Here is a 13368-nt window from a genome sequence, read left to right as displayed (position 1 = left end):
GGAGTAAATCATACTTTTTAAGAGTATCTACATAATTACTCCATTATCTTGTGGCTCTAACTGAGAGATAGAAATGTTAGTCTCATCAAAAAAGGCATATCGTGATTTTTTCCCCCTCTGATTCCCACAGCTCATATTACATATAAGGCTTTTCTGGCAGGGGAATATTTGTGAATATCACTGCTAAGCTTGGCAGAATGGTTAATGGTACTGAATTGCAATCTAATTGAATTATAGTCTACTGTTAGATTTATGGTAATACCTCTGCCCAAAATGACAAGCCAAGTGTTTCAAAGATTGTATTTCAGTAAAATCTGGCAATGCATAGACAGCTGTTAACATTTAGTCCTCTCAGATATTTCAAACAAGGGAGAGCATTGAACTTTCTGTTATAACTTTTACTGAACATAACAGTTCTAGCAGGGCAGACTAGTTTATTTCGAAAAACATGGACAAAAAGCTAATTGGTAAGCGCAACTTTTCTGGATAGAAAAAATGATTTTTTTTTTTGACTGAGCAGTGTTGCACCAAACAATGGACAATATTAAAAAAAAAAAAGTTTGGGACCTTGGCACAGGGTATTATTCAGATCTCCCCAAAAGGTTGTTGCAGTCTCGGTAGAAAAAGGAGTCTTCATTGTAGGAGTCCTTCCTTGCACAAGTGTTTTCAGCTGGATCAGGTAAGATCAGCTGGATCAGACTCCCCTAACTGCTTCTCTGCTCAGTTCTCACAACCCTGGTTGTGCTGGGTGATCCTGTGTGACTATTTCAGTAGTGCATTGTTGAGAGGAATGGGTTAAAAACAGGAGGTTGGTGAGGAGGATGGCATCAGAACAGAAGGCTGGTGAGGAGGACTGTAAATACGCTCAGGTGATCTTGCAGCTGGGAGTGCGTAAAGTCTGGGGAGCAGCAATGTAGAAAAACATATAAATTATGCCTGCTGCTGTTTGTGCTCTGGGTTTGGTGAGTGGCACATCTGTGCAGAGATAACATGGGTGTTTGGTGAACTCAGAGGCACCCTATGAGAAGCGCTTGAGCTCCTGGCCTTGGTACAGAGGAGATCAAAGAAAGGTACAGCAGCCCTGTCACTGAAAACTGTGCTGACCAGCATTCAGTCAGCTGTGAAATAAGATCAGCAACTCATGATTTCTTGTGGCTTGCCTTCTGTGTTGTGGTTTAACGAGGCACCAGCTTTCCCTGGGAACATGGCTATAGAGCCACACGGATCATGGCGCTCTGCTTTCTGCTGCTTAAAATTGCTGTTGCTCTCTAGAGAAACCTATTTCCAAGATTGTGTTTTCCCCCAGAATAAATAGAATTCTCTATTATTTTATATGTTATATAAGTATTTGTGGACCTAATTGTATGTTTTGCATTTATCATTGGTTTTGCCTTATTAAATTTCCTTAACCATAGCTGGAACAAGAGAGACATTGTAGAACTGCAGTCAGCTGGGGGTAGGGTAAACAGGAGCATCACAAGATAGGGCAGCCCAATGAAAGCAGGGCTTTCCTGTTGCATTTCAGCAATGACTCAATTTAAGCTATTGGCTTAGCAAACTGACAGAAAATACCCTTTGGCTGCCATTTCCCAGGCCTTACCTAACTTCTGAAGGATTTATTTTGTTAAAACTGATAAAGATCAGCTAACAATTTAGTGCCAAAGTATGGGAGAAGTACTTACCCCCACGGCTGCTCTTATTTAGTCCATTTTCTACACCGTGAGGGATCCAGATTTTCCCTTGACATTTCACAATCTATAAAGTAGGACTTAACAAGCTTTAAGTTGGTTACTGGATCTTATTCTCAATACAGCACATTTACCGGCTTGTCAGCACTTCAGCTTTGCTTTCCCCCTGCAGCACACTTGGATTTGGTTCAGAATGCTGTACCTATCTCACACAGCTCTGTCCTGATTACTTTTGATATAAAGTAGTTATACAATTTTCTCCTGGAGTCAACTGGAGTAACTCGAGAATCGAATGCCAAAACATCTTGCTGTAGTTTCGACCTGTCTTCCTCTGTCCATCCCCTTAATTCAGGAGACTTAAGAAGCAGTTGTATTTCTACCTAATTATTTGCCAGGAGTTGAATGCAATACTAGTTCCACACCACTGAAGAAATCCTTTCTGTTCTTTCATTTGCAGTATAAAATTCTCATATTGAAAAGCAGGAATTGTAGCACACGAGCACACACCACAGTATTACTTAACCTGGAGTCTTAACTGGAGCAATTACTTGGATCTTGCTCCTTTGGAGGAGTTGAGATACAGAGTTGTGTTGATTACTTTGTTACTAAAATTCACAATACAGACTCACCTGTATTATCCAAAGCAGGGAGCTACTGTTACAAAAATAATAGCATTACAAGTGTTCCAGTGGACAGGCTCCCTGCTCAAATCTCCAGGCGTGGATAGGTGATGTGTGGTGGTTGGACACACATTTTAAGAAGACATTACTGCCCCTTGAAGCCATATAGGAAAGTTTAAGAGCTCATAAAATCAAACTAATAGCTTTTGTCCACTAGGAACTTGTGTTTATTCTTGTTAGGAAAAAGATGTGGCAGCTGAGCCCGGGAATAAACCCAAGCAAATGTGTTAAGTTGCTACAGTAGAGGATTATCTGTAACAAAATGAAATGCAAACCACTGCAAAAATAGCTATGAAAAAAAAAATAAATAAAATTTCCAGGGCCAGTCCAAGCAACACAATCAATCCTGGTTTGCTAATTTACAGTAGTATTCTAGCAAATCCAGATGTGTGCTATGTCATCTATGACAGATCATGCCGAAGCACTACAGACCCTTCTGCCTTCTCTGGTGCCCTGCAGAAATACAAAGGTGTCACCTAAGACACTGTCTTGCAAGAGGTGACTCCTGGAGGGCTGCTGTGGAAACCTGGCCCCAGAGAACTGGCTTGTCCATTTAGGAAAGCAGGGAAAAGGGCCTGGAATTCCTTCAGCAATAATGCTGCCCATGAAAAGGCATAGAAAGGGTGTTAGAAGAAAAGGAGAGTCTTCTAGGGACAGAAACTGTGAAAAGCAACCTTTCTTCTGAGAAAACAGTAATTTAGTTAGCTGACTTGAGAATCAAGCTCAGAAGGCTGCAGGATTTTTATACTTCGGTATAAATACACAAGCAGCTCAGAGGCATTTTTCATCAAATTTATCATTTTCATGTTATCTAAAAGACCTTTCTGAATTCTTTTTCTATGGTTTAAACAAAAAAAAAAATAAAAATAGAAATATCTCTGCAATGTGTTTGAATCTTGCCGTAAGTAGGGAAATCCAACCCAAGCAAATTCTGTTCTACCCAGCGTTCAAAATCTCTGACAGGAGCTTTAAGGAGATTAGTGCTGGGAGCCTGAGAGAATTACAGCTCTCAGATTGCTCCTCAAGTGAGGCAGAGAGGCATCAGCCGCCACGATGAGTGGTTCTCAGGGTTCTCATAACTCCTTGGCTAATTAAGATGCAGCCACATGGCATTTGAAAGCGTACATGCAAACTAAGTGGAACTGACGTACTGCAATGAATTAGGAATTCCACAGAAGAACTGCTGAAAGCCCACCAGCACCTCGGGATTCACCAAGCAGCAATGCCAGCAGCCTTGTGCTGTGGTTGCCCACGCACTGCCCAACTCACCCTCCTGATGTCTCTCAAGGGAAATACCTCACCTTGCTGCTGTTGCTGCTTCTTCTTCTCTACCTTGCCCTTCTACTCACATACTTCTGCTGCCTCTGTTGCCAGTACAGCTCTTGTGACCAGGAGGGAAACCAGATTAGCTGTTTGAGAAGCTGAAAACTAAGTAGGCAGAGGGGAAAATAAATTACAAAAGGAGAAAAATGATGGGATTTCATCTTGTGTTTGAAGACTGTATTTACATCTGCTTAAAGTGCTTAAAGCCCATCAAGAAACTGCATTGCTGAAGCCTTTTGAAGAGTAGGTCAAAAAGCATCTGAAGTTAAGACATATCTGGAGCCCATTTTAGGAAATGCTTTATTAATTTTTGATGTAACTGCTAATGTTCATGTAAACTCCAATGTGAATTTGTAAATGATCTTGCCTATCGGTTTAGTTATTTGTTTATCAATACATGGTGGACTTGGGAAGAAACCTAGTGTAGTGTCAATGGTTACAGACCCTCTGCTGGTGGAAATAGTGTGCTCTAATACCAAGTAGTCTGTCCAGTAGACAGATGGGAGAGAGCCAGGCTTTGGTGCTAAAGCACCTCCCTTGGCAGCTGCAGCTACACAGCAGCTCCTGGCACAGCGCCTTGCAAGGAAGCAGCATGCACCACTTGGGTCAGGATCTGTGGCTGCTGAGGTCACGTACTGCTTGGGTACTACGCATACCTTGTGCTTCCAAAGTGTGGTTGTGTTTGGGAAGTCAGGTACTGAGCAAAGCTTATTCACTCTGGTAGTCTAGGCACCTGAAAAATAACCCATTATAAAGGCTTTGAGTGTTTTCAAGGAATGCTGAGCTTCAATTACATATTTTTCACGTTGTTAGAGCCCAAACTAGAACAACCCTGCCCTTGAGGTCCAACTCTCTAATCTCACTCCTCAGAACAGCTTTAACCACTAATACAGTCCAGCACATTGCAATTTCTACTGCCCTGTGCTCAACCTTTACGTCTCCTTCAAGCTGATACACCCAAAAGACAAAGTCCCCATCCCTAACAGCCTAATACCTGTATGAGCAAATTGAGCCAAACACAGATAAAAAGCAGTTTTTAAATCAGAAACCATACGCTCACCTTCGGATGAGGCCTCTGTGCATCCAGCTTGAGTGCTGATGCAGCAGTGGAACAAAAAACATGCCAAAAATAGCACATGCTGCTTCTAAGGTGTGTTACCTGCCTGCTCTGTAGACAGAAGGGATAAGGAACATTACATAGCTGCTGAACCACACGTGCCAACTCAGCTCCTGTGAAATAAAACACAGGAAAATCTGCCCCAAGAGATTTGTTTTCAATGAATTCAGGCTAGCTTTTTAGGAATTTTAATCCCCGAAATGGGGCACTCCCATGTTTTGGCAGAAGTGGAGTTCTCCACATCACAGCATTTCTGCCGACACCCAGCCCGCCTCTAGGTTCATACCAGCTCTCAGAAGACAGGAGGACTGTCTGAACATGACAGCACAGGAGGAAAAAAAAACAACAACCGAGAAGCAGAAAATATCAAATCATTTTTCCACCCCCTCAAGTAAGGTGTAGCACTGGCAACAACTGCTTTATGCTGTGCATATTCATGCACAAAGCAAATCTTACCAGTCTAGGGGAAAATTAACTCAATGCAGAAGACATTTGACCTGGGTTAGCAAGTTGCACTGGGCAAGCGACGGCTGAGCGAGCAGCAGAACTGACACAGGGAAAAAGAGGCGGTGCTGGCTGGAAGGTGACGGTGAGGACTGGGCTCTTTTCCATGGCACACTTTTACCTTGGCTCTGCGCTGGGGCTGAACCAGATCCTGGCCCCCAGCCTGCATCCTGGCCACAAGCAGAGAAAAAGAATCTTCTAGAGTAAAGGAAATCACTCTTCCTCTAAGGAAAAATGGAATTCAGAAACTTTTTAGGACTAGCCTACAATAAAAATAAAAAGGAAATAATAAGTAACAGTCAAGCTTTCAGAGATATTTTTTTTTAAGCAGCAGGACTATAAAGTTAGTGAGTTAAAAATACAGTATACATCATGTGTTTTATGCCTGTTAAGGTATCTGTAACAGTCTGACAAGTCTGGTGATCAATGCCAAAACAGGTGAAGTCTTTCATATTCTAACAGTTACTGTTTTCCACAAAAATAATTGAAATAAAGTGCATCTGTATGAGAATGTTTTATTAAAAATACATATCTTCTGTTTCACATAAAAAGAACCCACACTGTAATTAAACACAACTTAAGAAGTTGGAAAGGAATTATTGGAAAAAAAAAATACAGGTTCCCATAATCTCACAGCACCCACCGTTTGCCTGCATGAGCTACAAATTAAAATCTTTCTGTTTAAGACCCACAGTGTCTGCCTTGCACCCAGCAGAGTACCCAGGCAGGAGTAGCTGGGCAGAAGCAGGGGTGCTGCTCCACAGCAGCTGCTCCCTGGCATGGATACACGCAGGACACGTGTGGTTTTCTCCCCAGATCCGGGGCCTGTTGCCACAGGTTGGCCACCCCTTCTGTAAACAATGAGAAATTCAGCACAGCACTTCCAGGTAATTCCACTTTGGGTCCAGAGGCAACTCACAGTAAGTAACAGCACTGTTGAAAGAGATTCAGCTGTGCTTTTCTGATACAACACGGAGCCACAGTCTTTCTGATGACGATTACCTTAACTACAGCACACACGGGAATCCGCCAGCTTTCGGATCCCCACTTTTCATAGCTCAGGTCCATCTCAGACTTTTGAAAAGACACAATTTTCAAAGCAACAAGTTATCGGCATAGGCAGCAGCAACTACTAATTGAAAGTTTGAAGCATAAAAATCAAAGTGGGAATGCAAAAGAGTTGTGACAGACATCTGCTATTTAAATCATACAGAACAAAACCCTGGCTGCAGTTACTCTCTGAAGAAAGCACCAGTTTGCCAGGCTGCCTTTCTTGCCCTGAAGATATTGAAAATTCGGATCCTTTTAAAGTCACTGAGAGACGTATTCACCATCCCTCCCAAATGGTCAAAATAAGTCGTAAATTCAGGCTCTAAGAGTGTACCAGACACCGACTACAAACGAATGTTTGCTAGCCAACTCATAACTTAAGCAAGGCACAAAGAAGGCAAGACACTGAGGGGGTGGGGAAGCAAGGCAACGTGAAGTCACAAACCAGCGGTCCCTGTGCTTTGACCTTACAAAGCATCTACTGGCACGGGCAGCTGAAGCAGCAACAGTATCTGCGGTTGGACAGACAGTAACAGTAAAGCAAAGTTCAGTTCTGAAGAAAAAAGTGGATACAAGTCATGATCTGATTAAAAAAGATCCTTCTCATCTAACATCACACCTTGAAAATTTAAGGTTTAAATTCATGCAACTTCAGAGGCATGTCTTCTTTGTCACCCATTCCTTTATCTTTAGGCATCGATGCCCTAGTAGCAATTTCATCAAGCACTCCACGTCCCCTCTTGGAAGGGCTTGTCACTCTACTGACCATGCTGGGAACTTGGAACAGAGATCAGCTTGCTTACTTAGTCCACTCCAGCTTGAGGCCTGCCAGCTAGGATAAAGTGTTTGTTAACGTAGTGTTTGTTATTGCACACATTGTAACGGGGCAACATCTGCCCAGTAGAGCATTTGCTCATTTCTAATGCAAAATGAAATGAACTGATTATCAAGACCTTGGACGAGTTTGCAGAACTGGAGTTAAAGGACTCTTAATTTGCTTTCAGCAAAACAAATCTGTTCTGGGATTAATGAAATACAAATATCCACTCAGCTCCAGAACGGCACCAATTAAAATAACTTTCTGTACTGGAATGACATCTTAAATCCAAAATCTCAGTCTGCCAAAATCTGAGCAAATTAAGCATTTGCCTTAATTATAATAGCATTCAATTCACTATCATCAAATACCCAAGCAATTTTAAAGCCCATAGTGAAAAGCTTTGACCCCTAGGACTGACCTGCTCTGCATGAGGAGAGAAAAATGATTTAGACATCCCAGGCTGGGAATCTATAACCCTTCCTCATACTTACAGAGCTGCAAGGTGAAAGTTTTAATCAGTAATTAAATAAGCTATAGCATGAAAGTCTAGCAACTGCAGACTATAAAACTTCTGTAAACATCAATGGTGAAAAATATGCAAAGTCATTGTTATTTCTATATACATTAAAAAAAATAAAGTTAAAAATCTCTCCACAGGGTCATAATCCCCTTTCTAGAGAGACACTGTTTTGCAACACTGTCCACAATCCTTCATAGCCTTTAGAGTTCTTCATGGTTTTCCTAATCCATTCTGTAGTGACTGATATTTCTCTCCAGAACTGAATAATACTTTAGCATTAAAGCATTATTAATTCTAAGCTTGTTTGACTTGCAAATCCATTGTTCACATCTGAAGGATAGCCTTCAAATAAAACATTCAATCTCTTCAACAGACTTTTTAAAAAATACAAGTGGTCTTTGTTTTAATGTCAAAATAGATCCAGTGAATTCACTAACTTATTAAAAAAAAGACTAAAAAAGAAAATTCACAAAACCGTTTCTAGCCTCCAGTGATTCATAAGATGTTATTACAGTACAGAAGAACATTATTAGCTAAATTGCCTATTTCTTCCAAGAGCTACTTTGAAAGTAAAAAGTATTTTGACACTAATTCTACTGCGGAGGTTCACAAGCACTTGCCTTTTTGTATGCACATTAGAAAACAAAAAGCAGTGCTATAGAACTGAATTAGGCTGCCAAATTCACTTGTGAGGCTTCATATCTTAAAATACACGTGTCCAGATGAAAACTCACTAACTTATTTGTTAATCACCTTTGTTCCCCCTAAATGACAATACACTTTTGACTATACTAGGTTATTTTTTGATCTGTAACAATAAGCTCAGTGAAACCCCTACCACCAGTTTCACCGTCTGCATTTGGATAACACATGGCTGCATGGTTCCACCTATGCAGGTCTTCTAACGGGGTCAAACTGTAAAAGTTGTTCATCAAAGAGGTACAAGCCTGCTTTGATCTCAAGAAACGGAAGGCTGAACAAATATGCAAGACAACTTGCATGAACGGATACCACTGTTAGTGTACTGTGCCAGCATTAGCAGCAATTTTGTCTGTAGTGAGCTCAGAGGAAAAAGCAAACAAAATAAATCCAAAACCAAACTGCAAACGTTGTTCAGGAAGGAACCCTTGAGAACAGCAGACTTGCTGAACTCAGGTCTCCACTGCTTTGCACCTCAGGGTGCAGAGCAATGATTACGCTCAGTACAAGGCAGTAGAGAACCAAGCCTGCAATTTTCATGGTTCAAGTGAGCACAAGAGATTGACTTCCAGGACTTCATCTCTTTAGGACGTATGTGTCACAACAGGAATGTCGATTTCTATGGCAGAGAGGCGAGAGCGTGCAGAGTAGGGCTGAGAGGCGTAGCTGTGCATGCTGGGGGCATGCGAATAGAGGGGCTGCCAGAAAGGAGACGGTAGGCTCTTACACGCACAATACCACAGAAATAACAAAACGGAAGTGAAAAACAGGCCGCCGGCACTGGCAATGGCAATAAATACAGAGATGTCAAAGCTAAAGACAGGCTCGTACTTTCTGTTCAGATAATTGTTATAAAAAATGACCCAGACTGACGGAGTGAGACAAATTGCACATGCGAGCAGGAACAAGAGGCCGGCCACGAGATGGCAGCCCGCGCTGTTTACGAGGCATTTTGCCAGCTTGACATTTGGCACACTGGACACAAAGGCTGTGTTACACATGCCAATCAAGCAGAGAAACAGAGCTGAGACAGCAGTAAACATACTGAGCGGGAGGGCAAACTGAAGAACGCGCAAATCCAGCTGATCAACGGCCGTGTACCACTGCGGGTCATATATCACACAGTCTCTGCTCCCATCAATGCGAGCACACTTAATCCAGAGTCCAGTGTAAACGGTGACGTTCCTCTCATTCTTGTTGAAGGTGTACAGTCTCATTTGCCTCCAGTTTGGAAGCAGAACCGCCGCCAGGAGTCCGGCCACCGAGGCTGTTCCGCTGAGGAAGGCCAGCACTGTTGCTGCATGAACGTCCCGGCAGCCCATGTCTGCCCGCTGATGCTTCCTGCCATTAAAAAGGAGAATTCAATTAAAAATAAATCAGCAGGTGCAAGTCTATGGAGGAAGGAGTGATTACTGTTCACCTGACTTGTGCCAGCTAAATCAACTTGTGTCACTGCATGGGCTTTTACAGAGCTCCCTGGGAGAAGCTCAGCCACCGAGTTTGCATGATTTAAGTTCACCTCTCCCTTTCTTTAGCCTAGATGTGACATCGGAGTGTGTGTGTTCAGCCCTGCCACGCTGCCATGGCTATAAAAGGGAATTGTTTAAAACAGCATTGTTAGAGAGACTGGACAGGAACGCATTCATGGGCAGTAATACACAGTTCAGATGGGCCAAATTCAGAGCTGCAAACTTGTGGAGAAGGCACTGTTGAATAATTTAGTGATTTTTTTTTTTTATCCAAGCAATTAACACCTCTTCCCCACTACTTCTGCTTTTCAAAAATTAGATGTCCAAGCACATAATTCCAGAAAGCTGATGGCTTTTCAGCTTTCACATTTTCCTCTTCAGAGGAAGTCATGAAGAGTACTGCTTCCTTTTCAATACAAACACTTTGTACCTAGCACAGCCCCTTGTCTGACCACGAGGGACAACCTGCAGAGATTATGGGAAACAGTTCCAATAACAGGTATTAAAAAATATATATATATACAAAAAATACTTAAGTAATCCCATCCCTGGATACCTGAGATATTTTATGAAGGCCTAATACATAATAGATGCTGGGCTTGCTCCAGAGTGTACTTGAAGTAAGACATTAAAAATTATAGAACTTAAAAAATCAGCAGATTCTTTATGCTGCCCACTGAGAGTCGTTAGGTCATGAACTCCTACTGAAATTTCTTCTGAATCGTTACACTGCATTGTGCTTATTTCTCTCAAGTCATAAAACAGTTCTTTAGGTACCAGAAGTTCTACCTAATGCACATACAAATAAATATCTGAATCTTAGAAAGGTTAAAGATGTGATTGCAACCAAAGAGGAAATTGGATCTGATCCCCTCTACTTTTGTGTACCTGGAAACATCAAATGCCCAGGGACCTTACCAGATAAGGTATTTCCCTGTACACTTGCAGCAGACCACCAGCATTGTCAAGCTATACAGCTAGCCAGCAATTCATTGCTTTATAGAACAATAAATCTCAATTTGTTTCACAAGAAAGCATGAGGAATTTATTTACTTTTTATCCTATCTAACCCTGAAGAATTTCATGTAATGGCTGCAATGGTATCTTGGTAACGTTTAACTGTTGATCATACTCTTTTGAAAAAGCACTGCTGAAAGAAAATAAAGACAACCACATTTATTCTAAAAAAGCACCTAATTCATCAAAAAGATGCCATTATATGTTTGCTAAGCACAACTAAGCATGGAAAAACTACTGCTCTCATTGCCATAACCTTTCCAGATAGCAGGTCATTAATAGAACATCCCTGGGTAGGGGGACTCACGATTTATTTCCATCATAACTGATTGAAGCTTAACCATCATGGTCAGAGCAACCACCTTACCAAAGATATGGAACTGTAAGAAGTGAGCCTGGGGGTACAATCTAGTACAGCACCTAATTTTGATCTTTGTGGGCTTGCCACTTCTGCTCTTCCATAAAGAGTTTGCCTTTACCCGGATAAAACTTCCACACAGGCAGCGCATGCTCTGGGATGGAGCCCTACCAAAAGCAGTTGGAATAAGCATAAAACTGAAAATGTTCAGAAACCTGCTGTTTCTGCAATTTATTTGCAGTAGTAGATGATGATAATCTGGGCAGGATTAATTCAGGGTGGGCAGGACAGAACCAGCGTACTCACCCGTGATGTGTTCAAGAGAAACCTTAGCAGCTTTTAGAAGTAGGAAAAGAGGTGTTGCTGGATCTAGGAAACAAAACAAGGAGAAAGTCAATGCCACAGTTGTTTCATGCACTACCAGCATTTGTTTACATTGCAATTGAGAGACATGGAACTTCAGGTACGCTTGCATTAGGCCAACTCCATCACCTTCCTAGAATTTACTCTTTTGTTATTAATCAAAAAAAAAAAAAAAAAAAGCCAAGCTACTTTTTGTTCCTCCCTGATGACTTTTCCCCAGAGCACGTTCCTTCTGTCTACCTATCTCGGTCATTATGCAACAGATAAGAAGAGTAGAAGAAAACTACCTTTCCATGGGTATTCTAGGATATTCAGAGATATTCACATCCTGAATTTTACACTTCTAGAAAAAAAAAAAAAAAAAAAAAGGAAAAAAAATCCATGTAAAGTAATACAAAATTATTATATCAGATGTTAGGTTCCAGGCTGTGCTTTCACAGCGGTGAGGAAGAAGCTGAATGACTTTTCGTGTCTGAGAACAAAACAGATGCTGAATTGTTTATATCCTTGTGGTTCTCTATTCCTTCCTGGCTTCTACACAAAGGTTTGAAGGAAAAGGGAGAAAGGCAGGAAGCACTGGTGACGGTTTTTCAGTGGCTGGCCAATACTTCCAGAGGAGGAAAAAGGATTGTCTTATGGATTATCTTTACACCTACATCTGGGAACCACACCACAGTGCCCCAAGACCAGCTCTGCAGGTCCTAATAGGAGGATCACTCCTACACCAGACAGGGTGTCAGACCTATAAGCACTTCTTTATGCAACTTCAAGAGCTACAGCCTAAACGTCAGCTTGCCGTACCACCATGCTCAAAGACTTAGTTTATTTTAAATCTCCTATATCAAAACTTGAAATGTAACATTCATATACACAGTGTCCTAGGCTGCAGCATAAAAGAAACTCTTCTGTCAAACCAGCTGGGCATGAGAGGCTTTACTGCCTTTATTCACACAAACCCACGCTTTTCACTAAATGAGAAAGTGAACTTTTGAGCCCAGAGTCCTGCAATATGAATGCGAGACACTAACGTGAAGGCACAACCAGCTCAAGCACCCCACTGGATTTCCACTGCCAGGTTAAAGAGCCAGGGCTGTTGTGACTGAATGCTGCCATTCGGCAGTCACCTACCTACACAGGGCAGCAGAGGTCAGTGTCACCACGTTCACTTCCACTGGAACAGAAGCAGCAGCTCTTCTTTTTTTTTTTGTCCTGAACTAAAAAAAAATAAAAATAAAAACATCAAGTTTTCTGTGCATTTAGCAGCAACCTAAACTAAAAAAAAAAAAACGTACAGATCTCCTTCTGGAGGTTCACACCCCTAAAAATATCAGCTAGTGCTCACTAACAACCATAATTAAGTAGAAAATTAGTACTGGCGAACATATGTGTCAGAATTGCACTGTGCCCAGCCTAGGAGTCCCCTCCCATTAACTGATGAAAACCTGAGGTCACCAGCTGTTGTAACACACATACAGGGAGCAGGTACGGAATATTCTGCAACACCCAGTTCAGGAAGGCCTCCATTTCTGTGGATGTGGAGTTCATTTTTTATTCTGCCATGGTTTAGGCCACCTGATTTTTTTCTTTATTGCTGGTAGCATGGAACAACTAGGAACCTCAGTCTTGCCTTTGAGTCCAGACTGAAGCTCCTTACACAGAAAGCACCTTACAGCTGTAATACTTGAGGCTCTTGTATCTGATGCAGAAAAGCAACCAGTCCTAATACCACTTCAGGAATACATTTTCCCACAGCATTACAT

General features: G+C 41.7%; 1 protein-coding gene across 1 annotated transcript; it reads right to left on the bottom strand.

Annotated features, from left to right (window-relative positions):
* Window positions 1-5811: 5811 nt before the first annotated feature.
* CLDN12 (claudin 12) lies at window positions 5812-12822 on the bottom strand. The gene is made up of 3 exons (XM_068673918.1): window positions 12737-12822; window positions 11552-11614; window positions 5812-9742 (listed from the first exon to the last, which is right to left on the bottom strand). The coding sequence occupies exon 3, from the start codon at window positions 9721-9723 to the stop codon at window positions 8986-8988; it is 738 nt and encodes a 245-aa protein (XP_068530019.1). The 5' UTR covers window positions 9724-9742; window positions 11552-11614; window positions 12737-12822; the 3' UTR covers window positions 5812-8985.
* Between the last annotated feature and the right edge of the window lie 546 nt (window positions 12823-13368).

Source organism: Anas acuta, chromosome 2 (assembly GCF_963932015.1).
Source record: "Anas acuta chromosome 2, bAnaAcu1.1, whole genome shotgun sequence".
NCBI lineage: Eukaryota > Metazoa > Chordata > Aves > Anseriformes > Anatidae > Anas > Anas acuta.
Note: the sequence above shows the minus strand (reverse complement) of the source record. Positions and strands in the feature narration are given on the sequence as shown.